This window comes from Musca autumnalis, unplaced genomic scaffold, assembly GCF_047663935.1.
Source record: "Musca autumnalis isolate F117 unplaced genomic scaffold, ASM4766393v1 scaffold_1, whole genome shotgun sequence".
Taxonomy (NCBI): domain Eukaryota; kingdom Metazoa; phylum Arthropoda; class Insecta; order Diptera; family Muscidae; genus Musca; species Musca autumnalis.
In genome coordinates, this window is record NW_027411644.1 from 267,399,211 (window position 1) to 267,421,903 (window position 22,693).

General features: G+C 33.3%; 1 protein-coding gene across 1 annotated transcript in view; it reads left to right on the forward strand.

The window, feature by feature from the left end:
- Nucleotides 1–22,693, forward strand: part of NPFR (Neuropeptide F receptor) — a 151,859-nt gene that overhangs the window by 82,727 nt on the left and 46,439 nt on the right. Inside the window, exons 2-3 of the mRNA XM_073961132.1 lie at nt 249–578; nt 15,823–16,240. Of these exons, the coding sequence (XP_073817233.1) occupies nt 576–578; nt 15,823–16,240 (421 nt within the window). The 5' untranslated portion in view covers nt 249–575. The remainder of the gene's footprint in view (nt 1–248; nt 579–15,822; nt 16,241–22,693) is intronic.

The following is a 22,693-nucleotide window of genomic DNA, read 5'->3' on the forward strand; positions in this document are numbered from 1 at the left end:
TCAAACTTATCAAACACTAAATCCATAAAAATGCAAGACAACCCAAACACACATCATTAGGCAAACATATGTACATGAATTGAAACATATGTAATTGAATGAACATGAATTGAAGTTTTTATCGCCTTTTCCATTTGTTAAGGGAAATGTTTATGGCTGCTTTTTTGCAAAATGTTTATAGAATTGAATTATAAGAAAATATATAAAAAAACTCATTTTATAATGATTACTTTTCATTTCTATTTCAGATAGAACGGCTTCATATGGATTGTAATGTTCTTTTGCGAAACGACAAATGTCTAAATAAACATTAAAAGTGCAGTGAATGCAAAAGCTGTTGAATAGAAAAATCCAATATAATGGGAACGAATTTTTCTGCCCTATCACCACCATTTGCAGAATGAAATGTACGCTAAAATACACAAGCTATTGCAGTGTGCTAAAATATCGACAATAACAAATATAAGGACATTGATGGTTTTTCCGAGGCAGAATAGAACACCATCACAGCATAACCAAGCTAGTCACGCACTACAGTCAGCATCAGTTTAACACCGACACATTTTATATTGAAAATGGTAAGTACCATTTAAATGATGGTGGTGACAACAACTGACACTTAGCTTAGATGGAAATTGCAATTTAAATAGATGTACAGATACAAACTTGTCTAATAACAGCTCGAGTTGTGGGTGAACACAAAAGTTAAATCATGTTTTCTAACTTCTCTTTTTATTGTTCGATTATTACACTTGAAACAACGACCTGTTTTCACATGCAGGCGGCCACCACCGAACAAGTAAATGCCATTAGCAATATTCATTGTCCTTTAGGAGAATACATTAGCCAAATGTTATTGAAACTCTAGTTTTAGATTTTTTTGTCATTATTTTTTTCATAATGTCATGAACTTTTTAGCAAATATATAAATAAAAAACAGATAAATGATCCATTAGTAACATCTGTGTTTGATGCCACTGTGGGGTCAAGTTTTGAAATGTCATTTATGTATCTAGTAAAAAGAAAATTTTGATTTGAATCAAATGTTTTACTTTTTTTTTGGAATTTGGGAGATGGACGTGTTTAACGCAAATTGTATTTTTATTTCAATCATCAAAAACAAATAAAGCAACTACCAAAGTATCACAAATACAGCCATATACGATCTAACCATTTTCAAGGCAATAGGCGTGGATGTTTTTACAACAATTTTTCAAAGATTTTCATGGCAATAGGCGTAGATGTTTTTACAACAAAATTTCAAGGATTTTCAAGGCAATAGGCGTGGATGTTTTTACAACAATTTTTCAAGAATTTCCAAAGCAATTGGCGTGGATGTTTTTACAACAATTTCCAAGGATTTTCAAGGCAATAGGCGTGGATGTTTTTACAACAATTTTTCAAGGATTTTCAAGGCAATAGGCGTGGATGTTTTTACAACAATTTTTCAAGGATTTTCAAGGCAATAGGCGTGGATGTTTTTACAACAATTTTTCAAGGATTTTCAAGGCAAGAGGCGTGGATGTTTTTACAACAATTTTTCAAGGATTTTCAAGGCAATCGGCGTGGATGTTTTTACAACAATTTTTTAAGGATTTTCAAGGCAATAGGCGTGGATGTTTTTACAACAATTTTTCAAGGATATTCAAGGCAATAGGCGTGGATGTTTTTACAACAATTTTTCAAGGATATTCAAGGCAATAGGCGTGGATGTTTTTACAACAATTTTTCAAGGATATTCAAGGCAATAGGCGTGGATGTTTTTACAACAATTTTTCAGGGATTTTCAAGGCAATAGGCGTGGATGTTTTTACAACAATTTTTCAGGGATTTTCAAGGCAATAGGCATGGATGTTTTTACAACAATTTTTCAAGGATATTCAAGGCAATAGGCGTGGATGTTTTTACAACAATTTCTCAGGGATTTTCAAGGCAATAGGCGTGGATGTTTTTACAACAATTTTTCAAGGATTTTCAAGGCAATAGGCGTGGATGTTTTTACAACAATTTTTCAAGGATTTTCAAGGCAATAGGCGTGGATGTTTTTACAACAATTTTTCAAGGATTTTCAAGGCAATAGGCGTGGATGTTTTTACAACAATTTTTCAAGGATTTTCAAGGCAATAGGCGTGGATGTTTTTACAACAATTTTTCAAGGATTTTCAAGGCAATAGGCGTGGATGTTTTTACAACAATTTTTCAAGGATTTTCAAGGCAATAGGCGTGGATGTTTTTACAACAATTTTTCAAGGATTTTCAAGGCAATAGGCGTGGATGTTTTTACAACAATTTTTCAAGGATTTTCAAGGCAATAGGCGTGGATGTTTTTACAACAATTTTTCAAGGATTTTCAAGGCAATAGGCGTGGATGTTTTTACAACAATTTTTCAAGGATTTTCAAGGCAATAGGCGTGGATGTTTTTACAACAATTTTTCAAGGATTTTCAAGGCAATAGGCGTGGATGTTTTTACAACAATTTTTCAAGGATTTTCAAGGCAATAGGCGTGGATGTTTTTACAACAATTTTTCAAGGATTTTCAAGGCAATAGGCGTGGATGTTTTTACAACAATTTTTCAAGGATTTTCAAGGCAATAGGCGTGGATGTTTTTACAACAATTTTTCAAGGATTTTCAAGGCAATAGGCGTGGATGTTTTTACAACAATTTTTCAAGGATTTTCAAGGCAATAGGCGTGGATGTTTTTACAACAATTTTTCAAGGATTTTCAAGGCAATAGGCGTGGATGTTTTTACAACAATTTTTCAAGGATTTTCAAGGCAATAGGCGTGGATGTTTTTACAACAATTTTTCAAGGATTTTCAAGGCAATAGGCGTGGATGTTTTTACAACAATTTTTCAAGGATTTTCAAGGCAATAGGCGTGGATGTTTTTACAACAATTTTTCAAGGATTTTCAAGGCAATAGGCGTGGATGTTTTTACAACAATTTTTCAAGGATTTTCAAGGCAATAGGCGTGGATGTTTTTACAACAATTTTTCAAGGATTTTCAAGGCAATAGGCGTGGATGTTTTTACAACAATTTTTCAAGGATTTTCAAGGCAATAGGCGTGGATGTTTTTACAACAATTTTTCAAGGATTTTCAAGGCAATAGGCGTGGATGTTTTTACAACAATTTTTCAAGGATTTTCAAGGCAATAGGCGTGGATGTTTTTACAACAATTTTTCAAGGATTTTCAAGGCAATAGGCGTGGATGTTTTTACAACAATTTTTCAAGGATTTTCAAGGCAATAGGCACATCCATGTTTTTACAACAATTTTTCAAGGATTTTCAAGGCAATAGGCGTGGATGTTTTTACAATAATTTTTCAAGAATTTCCAAAACAATAGGCGTGGATGTTTTTACAACAATTTTTCAAGGATTCTCAAGGCAATAGGCGTGGATGTTTTTACAACAATTTTTCAAGGATTTTCAAGGCAATAGGCGTGGATGTTTTTACAACAATTTTTCAAGGATTCTCAAGGCAATAGGCGTGGATGTTTTTACAACAATTTTTCAAAGATTTTCAAGGCAATAGGCGTGGATGTTTTTACAACAATTTTTCAAGGATTCTCAAGGCAATAGGCGTGGATGTTTTTACAACAATTTTTCAAAGATTTTCAAGGCAATAGGCGTGGATGTTTTTACAACAATTTTTCAAGGATTTTCAAGGCAATAGGCGTGGATGTTTTTACAATAAATTTTCAAGGATTTTCAAGGCAATAGGCGTGGATGTTTTTACAACAATTTTTCAAGGATTCTCAAGGCAATAGGCGTGGATGTTTTTACAACAATTTTTCAAGGATTTTCAAGGCAATAGGCGTGGATGTTTTTACAACAATTTTTCAAGGATTCTCAAGGCAATAGGCGTGGATGTTTTTACAACAATTTTTCAAGGATTTTCAAGGCAATAGGCGTGGATGTTTTTACAACAATTTTTCAAGGATTCTCAAGGCAATAGGCGTGGATGTTTTTTACAACAATTTTTCAAAGATTTTCAAGGCAATAGGCGTGGATGTTTTTACAACAATTTTTCAAGGATTCTCAAGGCAATAGGCGTGGATGTTTTTACAACAATTTTTCAAGGATTTTCAAGGCAATAGGCGTGGATGTTTTTACAACAATTTTTCAAGGATTTTCAAGGCAATAGGCGTGGATGTTTTTACAACAATTTTTCAAGGATTTTCAAGGCAATAGGCGTGGATGTTTTTACAACAATTGTTAAAGGATTTTCAAGGCAATAGGCGTGGATGTTTTTACAACAATTTTTCAAGGATTTTCAAGGCAATAGGCGTGGATTTACAACAATTTTTTACAACAATTTTTCAAGGATTTTCAAGGCAATAGGCGTGGATTTACAACAATTTTTTACAACAATTTTTCAAGGATTTCCAAAGCAATAGGCGTGGATGTTTTTACAACAATTTTTCAAGGATTTTCAAGACAATAGGCGTGGATGTTTTTACAACAATTTTTCAAGGATTTTCAAGGCAATAGGCGTGGATGTTTTTACAACAATTTTTCAAGGATTTTCAAGGCAATAGGCGTGGATGTTTTTACAACAATTTTTCAAGGATTTTCAAGGCAATAGGCGTGGATGTTTTTACAACAATTTTTCAAGGATTTTCAAGGCAATAGGCGTGGATGTTTTTACAACAATTTTTCAAGGATTTTCAAGGCAATAGGCGTGGATGTTTTTACAACAATTATTCAAGGATATGGGCGTGGTTGTTTTTACAACAATTATTCAAGGATATGGGCGTGGTTGTTTTTACAACAATTATTCAAGGATATGGGCGTGGTTGTTTTTACAACAATTATTCAAGGATATGGGCGTGGTTGTTTTTACAACAATTATTCAAGGATATGGGCGTGGTTGTTTTTACAACAATTTTTCAGGGATTTTCAAGGCAATAGGCGTGGATGTTTTTACAACAATTATTCAAGGATATGGGCGTGGTTGTTTTTACAACAATTTTTCAGGGATTTTCAAGGCAATAGGCGTGGATGTTTTTACAACAATTATTCAAGGATATGGGCGTGGATGTTTTTACAACAATTTTTCAAGGATTTTCAAGGCAATAGGCGTGGATGTTTTTACAACAATTTTTCAAGGATTTTCAAGGCAATAGGCGTGGATGTTTTTACAACAATTTTTCAAGGATTTTCAAGGCAATAGACGTGGATGTTTTTACAACAATTTTTCAAGGATTTTCAAGGCAATAGGCGTGGATGTTTTTACAACAATTTTTCAAGGATTTTCAAGGCAAATAGGCTTGGATGTTTTTACAAGATGATTTCAAGGCAACAGGCATGGATGTCTTTACAAAATGTTTTAAGGCAATGGGCGTGGATGACTTTATAACATTTTTTCAAGGATTTTCAAGGCAATAGGCTTGGATGTCTTTAATTAATTGGATTAATCGAGCTAACATGACTAAAGGAGTTTTATGTTGAAAAAGTGAGGTCTAGCAAAGTCCCACACACCCAACCATTATTCTACCATCGTTTCGCTGGTGGTTAATTTAAGCTGATTAGACATATCGGATATGAATGGCTAGAAGAAAAAGACTGAGTTTGATGACTTCTATTTATAAAAACATTTTAGCAAATTTGAAAATATTAAATACTTTTGAAGCCTTTTTCTTATCAAGTCAACCTAGTGTCCTGCCAGGAATCATTTCTCAAGATTTTCCAAGGATTTTGAAGGCAATAGGCGTGTATGCCTGTACAGGATTTTTTCAAGGATTTTCAAATCAATAGTCGTGGTTCGTTTGTGCAGAACAATTCTAAGTTTCTATCTCAAAATTCATTTCAACCGCATTCCACAAAACAAGTCATTTGAAGTGCTATTTGTACAATATGCCTCATCCGCACTACCTTGTCTTTAACTTCAAAATCATTAACCTGTTCATTAAAATTTCATGAAATATGACATCTTCTGCATCCATGTACAGGAACAGGTTTTGTTTCAAAAGAGAAAAATCTCATTAAAATGTAAAATTCTGTTATCCATTTGCACGAAGCATATCTTTAACTTTAGTAATGCAACTTTTATGCAAAAAAAGTATTAATATTTCAAAGTAAACTTTGTTGCACATTTTGGTATGGAAGATTTGCCATTTCCACTTCGATGGAATTGCTTATGTACAATCACCGGGTGTCAACTTGTTTTAAAAATTCATTACTGTCACACAAATAATGATATAAAGTTTTATCCTCAATGACTGTGAAAAGTAATATACAGTAAGACAACTAAATGTTTGCAAATCAAAAAAAGATATATATTACATATTTTGAAATGAAACGTCATAAGTGAATAAATAACATGATGATATCGAAGATCCACTTTTTTCAAAAATGTTACCTATTTCTTGATTACATTCATCAGTTTTATGATTGAAATATAGGAATGTTATCATATTTTCTGAAATATGTTTCATCCGAGCAATCAATTTATTTATTTGACGCACCAAAGACAAAATTGGAAAGACATTTTGATAAAATATGTAAAGAAAATATTTCTCCAAATTATATTGAAAACGTGGTGGTTTAGGGTATCATATAGTCGCCCGACTTTGATCCTTTCCTTACTGGTTTGTAATATGTACATATGTGTGTAATTGAATATTGATCTATAAAAAATCATCACTTGCAAACATTTAGTTGCCTAACTGTAAAGCACAGCACAACTCATCAGAACAACATTGAAATGTTTGTTATATAATATAAGTACACAAGGTTATATACTTACATATGTACTCCTATGTATGCACTAATATAAATATATATGTACATACAATGTTATGGAATTTTCAGTTTAAAATTTAAACTTTAAATTCACTGTGAAACTTACATTCTATTTTTGACAATAAAATTCCACCTACGTCGCACAGTGGTTCAGAAATCGGATTTCCTTGCAAAACACCCAATTTTTTGTCGTCACCGATTGTTAATTTATATATAGGATTCGATAGTGAAACTGAGGAAACCAACAAATTAGGTACAAATATTGGAATGTGTGGGCGTGGCAAAAATACGTCATTTTTGCAAAAAACCGTTTCTTGAAAAGTATAACAGATATTGTGTTCATTGTTTTTTGTTAGTTAGGTAGGATTGTTGTCTTTAAGATCCGTTTCAATATATTAACGTAGCGTTTACGAGAATTGAGTTATTTTAGTTTTCCTCAGGTATCAAATTTTAGTGAAATTCCAATTTTAGTGGACTAGAATTTTTAGACACTTTTTAAAATTTTTTGAATTTACAAGGTTAAAAATGTGTGTTTTTCCCATACCGTTTCCCAAATAAATTCTGGCTTTTTACATAAATGTACATAGTTTTTAATATATGAGTATTTGTATAAATATAATTCTATATGATTCTAATATAATTCTATATGAGTTTTGTAAAAACCCAAGTAGTATTTTTTATTTTTGGTAAAAATTTAATTTTTTAAAAAAAGGGAAACAAATTTTTCCAATTTTTTTTCAATTTTTGAATTTTTATGGTTTAAATATATGTAGGTGTGTGACATTTTTTTAAATTGTTAGAACATATGAACAACTCAAAAATTAAAATATGAAAAAAACTCAAATTTTTAACTTTTACTACAACGAATTCGAATGTCGAACAAAAAAAAAAAAAAAAATATCTCTATCCGTTCAAAAGTTACAGAAGGAAAAAAAAAACGATACTGAACCACTGTGCGTCGCGTCGCATGAATTGAATTTTTACTTAACGTCTCTTTAATCGAAAGGGAAACGCAATTGAAAGTTAATATGTGTACGAGGTATTGCCAAGGTTGACAAGTGATTTCGAATCCAATATTTATCTTCTAGCGAAGAAATAAAAATTCAAATCTCTAGCAAAAAATTGAAAATTTGAATAGCAAAGTTCTAGTTTCTTTTCTCTTCGCATCAACAAAATTGGATGCTTAGCACAAAGTCATTGCGGTTTTTATTCTCGTATAAAGAGAAATATTTTTAAATTTCTTATTTGTTGTTGTTGTTTTCCAATGAGGAAATTTATGTTTAAAAAGTCATTGGGAACCTCAATTTATGTTTTAATAGTAAAATTCTTAAATTTCTTAAATGTATATTTATTTAGTGGAAAATCCTAATTATCCATCCACTGAGTCCGTATAATCTTTTAAAAATAAATTTAAAATCTCTACAGAATCGAGAGCACGTGAGACCAAAATTGGGTTTATAACTTCATATTACAGCAAAAAGAATAGAAGAGACTTACTATTGGGATATAATTTGAAAAAAAAAATATTGTTTTGGTTTGATACTAAAGGTTGGATAAGTATGTTTGGGAGGAGTTCTTCAAATATTTCGCTGAAACTCTATACAAAAAATAATTTATTCTGGTAAAACATCATCAAGAAACTTGGTTTGGAGAAGTTTTTCGTCATTGAGAACCTCAAATGTCAGAAAATGTAGCTTTAAGCCTCAACTTTAAATCGAGAGGTAAAGTTATATGGGGCTATACCAAAACGTGGACCTATGTTGGCAATTTTTTGTGGAGAAATTTGTTGGTCATTGATAGAATAAAACGTCGAATTTCAGCTAATTCGGTCAAAAAGCGTAGCTAAAAGCATCAAGAGACTTCAAATCGGGAGATACCGTTATATGGGCACCTGTTTCGAACATATTTGTTGCAGACATTTTTTGAACACTTAAAACTCTAAGTACCAAATTAGGGCGGAAAATGTAGCTAAAATCCTCGAAATTACTTAAATCGGGATGTACCGTTATGAGGGCCTACACCAAAACGTGTACCTAGGTCCATCTTAGAACTTGACTTGACCTAAGGAAAAAAGACACTCGGGTGCAAACGTTTAGCGTTATATATCAATTATTGCGGACCCTAGATTGATTACAACAGACGGACGGACATGGCTAGATCATTGAATTTTGTCCTTATCAAGAATATACATATGGGGGTTTCTATGTGAAATCGGACAATTTTTCAAAATGCGGTTTTTGATTTACTTTATTCTTTGATGTGGTGATGCTGCTTATCAGCAAAACATTTTAGAATATCTTTAGATTTTTTTTTTGACGAACGATTCCAGAGTTATCGCGCCTTCAAAAAGTAAAATTCTGTAAAAGCTATGTGCAAAGAAATACTTATAACTTCTTTAATATTGGTCCAAATGGAAAAAGCTTTTTTATCGTATTTTTTGATGTTTTATCAGGTGCCGTGACATAACTCCCACGGACATAACTCCCAAAACTATTTTAGGAGTTATGTCCGCCTTTGGTTGCGGACATAACTCCCAAACTTTTTGAAAAAATCGCGCGGTTTTTTACAAAAATATTTTGACAATTTAAGAAGATAAAACGTTTTTGTAAAAATATTCCAATACTTTCAGAAAAAGGAAAAGCGCCGCAGGCAAAAATATTTAAAAAAAATCGCGTGATTTTTTACAAAAATATGTTCACAATTTAAGAAGATAAAAAGTTTTTGGGAGTTATGTCCGCAAAGCGCAGCGGACATAACGCCCAAAATCATTTTGGAGTTATGTCTGTGGGAGTTATGTCCGGGCACCAAAGAAATAATTTATAAATTAAGAAAAAAAATCGTTGGGAGTTATGTCCGCGATTTTTTTGGGTGTTATGTCCGCTTTGCTTCACGGACATAACTCCCAACGAATTTTGGGAGGTGTGTCCGCAAAGCGCAGCGGACATAATGCCCAAAATCATTTTGGGGTTATGTCCGGGCACCGTTTTATCAGATATCTAATAAAAAATAGAAAACAAAATTGCACAGTGGTTTTGGATGCCATTTTCGCGATTTAAAATTTAAAATCAATATGTATCAATGATTGTACTCTTCGATTTTCTTGAAATTAGTTTTTTATTAACCAACGATTAATTACAAACATTTTAAGTCCTATTTGGTAGTGGGAATCAAATGATTACCAACAAATAAAAAAATACTTTTTTAGCATTTGTTTTGTACTTCTATTTGGAAATTTATCTTAAACATCTTAAAAACTTCGTCATTTTTTGATTTTGAAAATGGTTTAGTTGTTATTGTACCAGTCGGACAATAAACTAACTAAATTGATGATCAAAAAACTACAGCATAGGAATAATATGAATGGGCATCCGAGACGAATAATCTACCAAATATTAACGTGATATTTTCACCAGAAGATGGCTATTAAAATTTGAGTTTGTGATATTAAATGGCCAAAGTTATCGCGGGCACAAAAAACTTCATTCAGTACAGTAATTGGTACTCTAATTGTTAATCAATTCTTTAAATCGCAAAATGAAGAAGTTTTTAAGATGTTTAAGATAAATTCCTAAATAAAACAACGAAACAAATGTTAATAAATAAAATTTTTTATTATTTTGGTAAAATGACAAATATTTTACACAGGTAGAAAGGAAAACTTGCATTTGCAAATGTAAAAAAAAAATCAAGAAAAAATGGTAATCATTCTAATCCCACTACCAAATATGACTTAAATCAATCATTGTTAAAAATTTATTTTAAATATTAAATCGCGAAAATTGCATCCAAGCCCACTGTGCATTTTTTATATTTTTATTAAATAGCTTACCAAAATTAAGAATTTGACTTTTTCAAGGCGCGATATCTCGGGAACCGTTAGTCAAAAAAGTATGAAAATTTACTAAAATGTTTTGCTGATGAGCTGAATCAACACAGCAATAAATAAAGGAAAATCAAAAACCTAATTGCTTCTACATGAGTGCCGAACAGACGGTTATCGCTGGAAGTATTTCGGCATTTCACGCACACACAACCCGAACGCAAAGAAAGAGTGTACAAAAGAGAGCAAATGTTTTGATTTGAGTTCGTTTTGCAGCTTGCGTATGTACCAACTTACTAACACACTGTCAAAAGTTGTTAATATTTTGAATACATTCACATTTTTGTGTGCCCTCTTCTGGGTCGTTATTGTCCTACATAGTAACGTCATCCATTGTTACCCCTTCTACTCTCTCTCTCTCTCTCTTATTTATTGTTTCTGTCCCATTTGTTGCTTACATTCATCCGTCTGTTTGTATGTGCGTATGAGTGAGTGTGTGCGAACCAATGTGATCATTGTGGAACGTTCTACATCAAGGATGCCAGAACAGTCTATGCATTAGAGAGCGAGTATAAATATGGGAGAGTAGCATGTAGATGAGTCAGTTCAGTCCGCTACACAGTGATCAAAATCCCTGATCTAGCGGCGCGAGATTAACCCTTTGTGGCCCGATGTTGCCTGTGGGCAATTTTGCATGTTTGTGTATGCGTATTTCCCACATGTTTGAGATATTTTTATACCCTATACCACAATGTGGAAAAGGGTATAATAAGTTTGTTTTCCCAAAAATTCATGTAACGCCGCGAAATATTCGTCGTAGACCCCTCATGTGGTATACCAAACTTCATATCTCGACGAGATAAAGCGATTTAGCGATGTGTGTCCGTCCGTCCGTCCGTCCGTCTGTCCGTCCATTAAAAATTGTAATCAAGCTAGAGGCCGCAATTATGGACCGATTGTCACGAAATTTAGTATGGAGGTCGGGTTTGGACCAGAATAGAACTGATTAGTTTTTGGCGATGATCGTGAAATGTTAAAGGGATGAAATGGACCAAAAACAAAATTTTTGCTCGATTTTGTAGCCGCTCTGTAGGTCGCAATAATAGTCCGATCGGCGCGAAATTTTAAACGTAGTTTTGGTTTGAGATGAAGAAGTAGCGTGCAAGTCAACGGTATGATCGGATAATATTTAGCGGGTTAAATTGATCAAAACTTTTGTGTGAAAATTGGTAAAATTTCTAATGCACATCTTATAACAGCTAGCCCGGAAAGCTAGTGCACAGGGATAGTGGTATAGGGTATCACATGGTCGGCCCCGTCCGACTATAGTCTGTTCTTACTTGTTATATATACTAAGTGGGTATCGGTAGGTTGATTTCAGATGAATAGAAAAATGGAAATTACTTTTGAATGAATAGCTACAAATTTGGACATGAAATATTTTAGTGATTTTATAAAATGCCGTTAAATGTCAAACGAAATGAATAATTGCAGCCAAAATTTTTTGAAAAATCTTACTGACCCAGCAAAAATTTGGTAAGCACATGTCATTACTTGATGCATTACCGAGTAATGAGTTCTCATTACACTCCGCATTATCAGGTAGTGCATATATAATGGTTTACACATAACTACTTAATTCCTTACTTACTACTTACTTACTAAGGAATAAGTACGGTGGCACAGAGCTAGTGTGCCCGACTACAAATCCTAGATTTGTGTGTTCTAAGCTCACCGTCGGCATGGGAGTTTCTTGTTGACAAAATTACGAAGAAATGTTGATGTACATGGATGTTTTTAAATAACCCTTGCTATATGTACGAGAGGCCTAGTATGTAGTGTGTTTGGCTAGATATCAGAAGTTCGTGTGTTCGACACCAGCAGGGAGCGGAATAAAAGAAAAAGAAGAAATAAAAACAAAAAATAATTGGAGTGTTGAATTTGAATAGAATTTCACCACAATTGTTCTAAAAATAGAACATACGCTTTTAAGTTTTTTTTGACTACTGGTAAGTGGTTAAATATGTACTTAAAGAACACATTTAAGGAAGTACTTCCTTCCTATGACATCCCCATGTAGAAATAATGATTTTTACGGTCAATCAGTAAGTAGTTACAACTGCAAAAATTTACTGAATAAAGTAATTATTTGGTAATGACTTTTTTCGCTGGGTGAGATGTTGATCTAACAGAATAAAAAACAAACATACAATTTACAGTTCCAATTAGTAGTTATAAATGTTTGAAATTTGGAAGTTGCTCGTGGGCAACATTGGGCCATTGTGGTAATAAAGAGGTTACATTAGTGGAAGTCGAAAATATGGGTTAGTGGTATTCAATGAAATACAAAGGGTAATTGGGACATTCGGAGTTGTGAAACATGTTGTATTTATATTATTTTTCGAAGATTTGACTTGAATTAAGAGGAGATTGACACAGTTTTTGGTGAATATACATATTACATATTAAGAATTTGTATGATATCAAGCGAATATCTGTCCAAATATCGATGATGATATTGGATGAAGGTCAATATTATCAGGTTTAGAGTCTGCATAGAAAACAGAAAATATTTTGCAAACTTTTCTACTCAATATGAGCATTTCATGTTATATGAACACCACCATATAGGTCAAAATTGGCTAATTTGTGAACTATATAGGATAAATATAGGCCAATTTTCCATTCCATTTCCATAAATTTTCCTCTAGAATTAAACAAGCACATCAGATTATGCTTTTCCACATCATGAACAATGAAAAATATAACGATAATACAAAGACTTAAGAAACAAACTTTGTTCATTTTTATAACCACAATTACTTATTTTTGCGACTACTAATCATAATAAATATGAACAATATTTTTATCTCTATGGAAAAAAATCGGGGTCAAAGTGTTAATAGCTTGCAAAATAATTGAGATATGTTTCTGAAATTTTGCATAAACGTAGTATGTGTCCGTGGGTAATAATTGACTAAATATGAACTACATCGGCTAATATTTTGTATATCCCCCATATAACGATACTTCCTGATATTCGGTATTTTGAGGATTTAAGAAATTCTTTCCTTCCAACTAAGTTGCAATTTGGTAGTTAGGGTTTTTAGCCGTCACTAAACTTTTCCACCAAAAATTGTGGACATAGGTCCACGTTTGGGTATAGGCCCCTTTTTAGGTACCTCCCGATATTCAGTATCTTAGGGGATTTAAGCTACATTTTCCGCCCAAATTAGGTGTAATTTAGTATTTGGAGTTCCCCGTGATCACAAACATTATCCACCAAAAATTGTGGACATAGGTTTACTTTTTGATATTGCCCCCCTATAACGGTACCTCCCAATATTTGGTACTTTGAGGATTTTGTCCACATTTTTAGACCAAATAAGCTGTATTTTGCCATTGGAGTTTCTAGTTATTTATATATCTTCTCTACCAAAAATTGTGAACATAGGTCAACGTTTTGATATAGCCCCAATATAACTTTACCGCCCGATTTTTGTTATTTTGAGGATTTAAGCTATTAGTCGGAATCTGGGAGGTCCAATTTAATTTGTCGAAAAAGAATTGGACTGGACATTAGAGAACTTTTGTAGTTACGCTCCATTTAAGAAAAGTATAAAACACAAGAAAAATAGTAATTTGAAATTTGAAGTAATTTGAAAATATATTGCTATATAAATATGTACCTCCAGGCCCCAAACATTTTTTTCATTTTATTTACAACCTCCTCTATTAACTAAAAATAAACATTGCTTAGATTTAACAATTAAAAAATGTGAATTCGGCTTTTTTGCAACAATTTTCTTAAATTTTTTGCATTGGAAAGTGCATAGCTGAGAGAATATTTACAACAACAACAAAGTAAACACTAAATATTAGTCACCAAAGTGTCTGCAATGGATACAATGGAAAACATTTCTCAGTTTTATAGTCTGATTTTTTTGACTTTAGCGCCGCTAGATCAGTGATTTCGACCAGTGAGCGCGAATTAAAACAGTCCGTGAAGTAAAAAGTAACCTGAATAGAGTAAAGCTTTATGCTTACTAGAGCTAAACTGAGTGATTGTAACGAAATAAAGTCTTGTGTGAATCGTAATATGAACGAACCCTCGTTTTATTTGGTACAAATCGTATCTGGGAATAAAACAAAGACTACACGGGATTAAGTTGAACCCTAATTCCGTAAAAATATTAAAAAATCCTAGGGTTGCTAAATTATATTGCTGGTTGGCACAATAACAATCGAAAGAAATGATTAAGAAAATGAGATCCAAATGCCAAGATAGATAATAACGGTACACTCCTTCATGTATTAATTTATTGTGCAAAACTTCGGCATTATCGAGCTATAATCCAGTTAAAGGATACGCTGGTAGCTGGTAGTTGATGTTGTCATAACTGCAATATTATATTTTTTTCTAGGGAAAGGTAACACTTCCTTAGATGTGGGTCCCGAAATGTCTCAATCTTTAGGACTACTCCTTCATACACATCTTCGTACTTTCATAAACGATAGGAAGCGAGTTTTTCCATTTTACTTCAATACAACTTGCGGTGGAGATATATAAAAAGTTCGGCTGAACTTTACGCCGTTCTCACTTTTTTGTACATCCCTTGGCAGAGGGTATTTAGCTGATGGCAAAGCCTACTGATTCTTTTTTACTTGTTAATAGCTCATATCAGGAGAAACAGATTCGAACAACAATGGAACAAATCCAATGAAATTACTCGAATTATAACATATGCATGTTGCTATAACAATATACGTATTAAATTATTACTTACTATGGTAAATAGAAAACTAGCAGCAGTATAGAAATGAAAAGCTTTGAATAGTAAGCGGCATTTACATGTGTTCCCCTATCAATAATACACAAAATTCTCTACACGGAGGGACATGCTGTCATTGACAACAAATCACAAGGATTTAGATAAAAACAAAAATATCTTTCGACTGAATAGACAGACACTCAATGTTGGGTATATGGGTATACTTACACATAGACGTACGTACACAAATTCTTGTGCAACTACACACACTCACTCTTTTCATTTGACATTGCCAAAATGACTGATTGATAGCACGCGCTGGTGGTATCGTCATCGGAAATGTAAATATTTGTTTCCGTTTTATTCCAAAATAAACTCAAGTGTCCCCACTCACACTCACTCTTAAATTGATTCATTTAATTTCCGGTTCATGTTTTACCTCTCCTGTTCACTTTCCTTGTTTTCGTTTTCCTTTACAGATCATCAATATGAATCACACAGGCTTAGGTCTGGGTAGCTTTTCACTGCAAACAAATTCCATGGATATGCTAAATTCAATGGGCAACAGTGACAGCAGCGAAAGTAAGGTTATATCCATGGATTACCTGGAGATGACTGATGATGGACAAAATAACCTCCAGCAATTAAATGCGTCATTGAACAGTGCCAGCAGCGGTAACAATAACAACGACACATTACCATTAGATCCGGTTTTATTGGAACGATTTACTCGTAATCGTAGCATAGATGGCTTATGGTACCATGTGCTCATCATGCTCTACTGTGTCCTCATCATTTTCGGAGCAATGGGAAATATTTTAGTTGTAGTGGCTGTGATACGAAAACCAATGATGCGAACAGCACGAAATTTATTCATATTGAATTTAGCTGTGTCAGGTAAGAAAAATATTTATTTTATGTAGATGCATGTGAGTTATGCAAAAAGTATTGGAAATGGTTACAGTGATTTAGGAGGAGATTATATGAGGAAAATAATGATAGCACGTCCTTAGAATAAATGATTGAAGTAATTCTGGAAAATTTCCTCACCTGCAGAGGCATATCGCCACAACGTGACTTATGTAATTTTCGGAATATTGTATAGGTACTGCGGACAGAGAGATATAGCGTTATTTTCATATAAGTTGTTAGTCAGTTTATTTATTTTTTTTGGTTCACTTAAATTTATTTGAAATTTTTTCCCATTAGGGCGAATATCATTTTTATGGCAAACTGACTTAACGCCCAAGGACACAACGCCCAAAATTAATTGTATGTCCACCCTGACCCTGGACTTAACGCCCTATCTTCGGACATAAGGAAAAAAAAAATCGGAAACAACGCAAATTGTTTGGTCGTTATGTCCCTCCACCATAATAATTAATATAATTAAATTTGTCATTCCGTTTGCAACACATCGATAAATTAGTTCCACAAACATCCCAGAAGGGACAAGGGAACTTCTCTCTTATCAATGAGTGGACCCCGATTCATATTAGCTCAATGATATTGGACCTACTGTTTATCGCCGAGTCCGAACGGCGTGTCCTAAGAACACCACTTGTAGAGAAGTTTTACATGGCTGAAATACTCAAGAAATGTAGCCAACATTACAAAGGGGTAACTTTGCCTAGGATTTTTGGTATTGAAATGGGCTATATCTGCCTTCATATAGCCCCCATAGTAAGATACCTCCCAATTTTCGGTATTTTGAAGGTTGTGGCCTCAATATACCATCGAAATGGTTGAAATATTGTATTTACTCTTCGTTGGTAGTAATAAACTTTCCACCATGTCTTCATATAGCTCCCATAGAGCGGTACCTCCCGATTTTCTGTGTTTTGAAAGTTGTGGCATCAACATCCCACGAAATGGCTGACAATTTGTATTTGGTCTTCGTTGGTGGTAATCAACTTTCCACCTGAAATTCATCGGTATAGGTGCACGCCTTCATATAGCCCCCATAGAACGGTACCTCCTGATTTTCGGTATCCCAATGAAATGACTGAAATTTGGTATTTATTCTTCCTTATGGGGTATACAACTTTCCACATAAAATTTGTCTTTATAGTTTCACCCCTTCAAATAAGCCTCATAGAACGGTACCTTCCGTCTCAATATTCTACCGAAATGGCTGAAATTTAGTACTTAGTCTTCGTTGGGGGTGTACAACTTTCCACATGAAATTTGTCGGTATATGTCCACGCCTTCATATACAGTGGCGGCCATATAATTAAGAACGACATCGTATTAAAAAGTATTTGACTTGGTACGTTCCAAATATTTGAATATTTATATGGGACAAAATTTGTAAATAAAGTACAGGGTAAGCACTTTCAAATAAAGCCAAAACATGTTTTAATTCTCCCTCGTTTATACGAAAGAAACCACGATTTATTAAAATACTCATAAATCGACCTGGCCACATAATTAAGAACGATATAAGTAAAGGTTACTTTAAAGTAATTTTCATACACAATATGTGAATATATCGTTATGTATTTTAGAAATCGGTTACTTTGATTCATTTTTCGTATCAAATGTCCTTCAATGGTACATATTATTGAGTCTACGTTTGATAATTAGGACATACCTAAGGTTTTCCAAAATTTGCCCATAATTTGACGGATTGATTTTATTTTTGGGATCTAAAGCAAACCCGTTCGTGGGCATTGATTTGGTTACGAAGTTTTTCGGCAAATCACACACACGCGACCCGAACGCAAAGTAAGAGAGCAAATGTTTTGATTTTTTTACTTCAGTCTTGTACTGAATTTCATGCAAGCAGGTTGATGCCGCTTTATTTGTTTATTTTTGGGTACACAGAAAAGATTTTGCAGTTGTACAGCAAATATGTGGAGGGAAGAATTTGAAAATGGTTTTTGTTTTGTATTAATATTTTTAATGACGCAGAATGCCTCGTCTGCAATGCAACAATAAAAAATGTATGTATGCTTAGAAAGTCTTAAAAATCATTTTTATATACAATTCGTTTTTTTCTCTCAAAAAAATTAACATATGAAGAAAAATACTTTTCAAATTATTATTATTTATTATTATTTTTAATTTAAGTCATACAAAGCGAACGCGCCAACAATATATTTTTCATTTCACACTCAATATGAAAATCATCACCCTGTTCTGTCAGTGTAATTTTACCCACACATAAACAATTTAAGCGCTCGCTCTTCTTGGTCGGCTATGATCTAAAGCCACAGTTTTGGCTTCCTCTCATTCCCTCGACGACGCTCTGAACGATACCCTGTGATTGATACCGTTGGGCCAATTTTTTGTACAAAACGAAATTAATTTTTTATTTCCTGTCTACTACCTGCAGACAAAAATCCTACCGCTTTATAAGGTGGAAATGGCTCTTACGAAACTATTTCCCAGACAATTCCTTCGTAAAGGACTCAAACAAGTGGGATAAAAGCCAATTTAAGGGTAAATAAGCGCCGATTATGGAACGACAATCACAGGGTATCGTTCAGAGCGTCGTCGAGGGAATGAGAGAAAGCCAAAACTGTGGCTTTAGATCCCAAAAATAAAATCAATCCGTCAAATTATGGGCAAATTTTGGAAAACCTTAGGTATGTCCTAAGTATCAAACGTAGACTCAATAATATGTACCATTGAAGGACATTTGATACGAAAAATAAATCAAAGTAACCGATTTCTAAAATACATAACGATATATTCACATATTGTGTATGAAAATTACTTTAAAGTAACCTTTACTTATATCGTTCTTAATTATGTGGCCAGGTCGATTTATGACTATTTTAATAAATCGTGGTTTCTTTCGTATAAACGAGGGAGAATTAAAACATGTTTTGGCTTTATTTGAAAGTGCCTACCGTGTACTTTATTTACAAATTTTGTTCCACATAAATATTCAAATATTTGGAACGTAGCAAGTCAAATACTTTTTAATACAATGTCGTTCTTAATTATATGTCCGCCACTGTAGCTCCCATAGAACGGTACCTCCTGATTTTCGGTATTTTGGAGGTTGTGGCCTCAATATTCTACCGAAATGGCTCAAATTTGGTATTAAGTCTTCTTTGGCGTATCGATCTATTTATTTAAGTAAAAATGAAACATCCAAAACGCGTTTAAATACGTGTTATTTGCGGAACCATTTATTGCAGTTTTTCGAAATTTGAGAGGTATCATATCCGCTGACCTAATTGATGGATTTGAACCCGCCATGGCTTATTAGGTGAAAAATGCAAAATATTTACGCCTTTTTCTATTTTGGGAGATGGTTGCTCTGATCCTATGAAAGTTACTCTTTTAAGTTACACATGCAAAATTGCGTAACCGCGAGTACTACAGTCGCACATTAAGCCTTTAGAAAAATCCAGTTGGCCACCCGAAATAGAGACAAAATTCAAAAAAGCACATTTTTCGATCTTCAAAACAACATTCAAAACAACAACATCATGTCAACATCCCTTAAAGGCTGATGTAGTTGATATATTAAAAAATCATACATTAGGAACTTCATCTTTGAAGTGTATTCTTTAACTTTTTCTTGAAGCATTAAGCTCTACATTGTGTTAGAGATCCACTAATTGGAAATTAATATAAAACACTCGTTTCCTTCTACCCATTTTTCCTATTTTCTTACATTAATTCTACCACAGTTTCCGCTCTAAAAAAAATCCCTCGGTGAATCGTGCTAAAACACTTGATTTTACAGAAATGCGTTCACAACTTATGGTATGGTAATTTTTTTCGCGAATTACAATACCCCATACCTCAGTTTCAACAAATGTTAATTTTCTACAATAAGGCCCATATGTATTTATTGGCGATGACAAAAAATGTGGTTTTGGCGATCGATTTACATATCCGGATACACAACAAAAATTAAATATTCATTTGAATTTAGTTGACATTAGATCGTTCTATTGTAATTTCTATTAGAACAGGGCCATCCTCAGAAGGCATTAAATTTTTTTTATGTTTTGTTCAATTTGAAATGAAATGAAAAAAATGTCGATTTTATATTGTCGTTATTATATAAATAATACAGAGTATTGGTTTATGGTTTAATTTAATTACTTTCAAATGGTTTACATTCTTATCAATGAACGGAAAGAAACAAAACGATTCCCGTACCAATCACACAAAGCCACAAACTTTTCAGCTTCTCTGAATCGTTTCATTCTCGCAACCAAAACAAAAACACAAACTTTTCAACGTAAAAAGATGGAAACCGTACGATTGGTGAAATGTAACTTCGGCTATGCTTTGCCGAGTTGTTTCATTCACCACCGAAACGACAAGTATTTTTGGGAAACGTTTGCCGTGCGTTATGGTCAATGACACACTCAGACACACACACACATGTGATTGCTTAACAACCCTACAAGTTAGCATCAGCATACCACAGTGAATTTTATCAACCACCAAACGTTTTTGATTTATTCACATGTGTAAGTACTATTTAGTTTTCTATCTGTTGTTGTGGAGTTGAGTACTTTTCGCTTTTCGTTTTGTTCGTACTCACGAATGTAAACAAAACGAAACTAAACAGCGAGCTCGGCCAACGAGGGTTATGTTTCGTTTTGTATTGTTCCTACGGAAAATACGAAACGAAACGATTGGACATTTTATTTAAAGTATTTTTACGTACTCTGATTCTTATACCGTATTGGTATTTTAATTGCCAAGTGCATTAAGGCGTATTAATAATATTCAATTCACACATTGAACAATAGTAAATACATATGTATATAATTTTTAGATTATGACACCCACACATGCATTTTGCAAGAAAAAAAAGAAGATTTACACAAAACATGTGAACACATAAAAAATCGTTTCAAATCGTTCAAATTCATAATAAATATGTACCCAAACACTCAGCGATAGGAATATGAAAACAAGCTAAAGAGGACTATAGTCGGACGGGTCCGACCATGTGATACCTTACACCACTTCCCCTGGGCATTAGTTTTCCGCGGAATTTATATATGTGATTGCGAAGTCTACCTTTTTTGTTCGGGGATGGTGTGGGATTCTATGTATGATTGTGTATATATGTTATATATTATTTACATTATTTCGTAATGGACAGAACCCCGTACAGCATCGTAATTTGCATCAATTTAAAAAAAATGCTAATTGTTCTATCATGATTTTAACACCATGATAGAGGTTGCGAAATTTTGTAGCATAGAAGGTAAACGTAGTTCTTTATAAACAAATCAAAACTACATATAAAGGAAAGCCCACTTATATGTCACGGTGAGCCTGAACCCAATTTAAGTAAAAGGTGCTTACACCTAGAAAGGTTTTTCGGATTCTAAAACTACAATGTTCATAGATGAGAAAAGTGAAAAAAAATCGCCGGAGCGCATTTTAAATTAATCGCGATCAAAATTCACATTTATAGTGGTTTTTAGGTTCTTTACGATTTTACTTGGAAACAGCAAGTGCTATCAAAATGGAACTTAAGAAAATATTGTACCAGCGAAAATTCTCCACAAGATTGCCGTTTATGATATTTTCGTAGGTTTTACCATTTTTGAGATATTGAAATTCAAATTAGGACAATGCACTGACTGTATCGCCTCCTTTTAAAACAATGTCATGTACGGTGCCCCTTAACTAACTTTAAATAAAAACCTCTTACACCTGCAAACTTTTTGCGGATTCTGAAACAGCAATGTTCATAGATGAGAAAAATCCCAAAACAAGAAAAATTGCTGGAGGGATTTTTAAATAAATCGCGGTCAAAGTTCACATTTTTAGGTTTATTTAGGTTTTCCCGATTTTGCTTGGAAACCGCAAGTCCTACCGAAATTGGGCTAACAAAAATGTTTTACCTGTTAAAATTTTCTAGAGGATTGACCGTTATGATTTGTACCTAGGGTTTACCATTTTTGAGATATAGAAGTTCAAGTCACATTTTAGGTTTTTTTTTTGTTAAGTTTTCACGATTTGCTTGAAAACGGTAAGTTTTATCGAAATGGAACTTGTAAAAGTCTTATAGCTGTGAAAATTCTCTACAAGATTGGCTTTCGTATTTTTTTCCTAGGGTGTAAAGTTTTTGAGATATATAAATTTAAGTTGGGAAATTGTAGTCATGACATTGATTTATAAAGAGACGATACAGTGAGTGAATATCCCAATTTGAACTTCTATAGCTCAAAAATAGTAAATCCTACGAACATATCATTAAGGACAATCTTGTAGAGAATTGTCATTGCTACAACATTTTTATTTTGATAGGGCTCGCGGTTTCCGAACAATATTGTGAAAACCTAAAAACCCCTAAAAATGTAAACTTTGACCGCAATTAATTTATAAACCCCTTCGTCGTTTTTTTTTTATTTT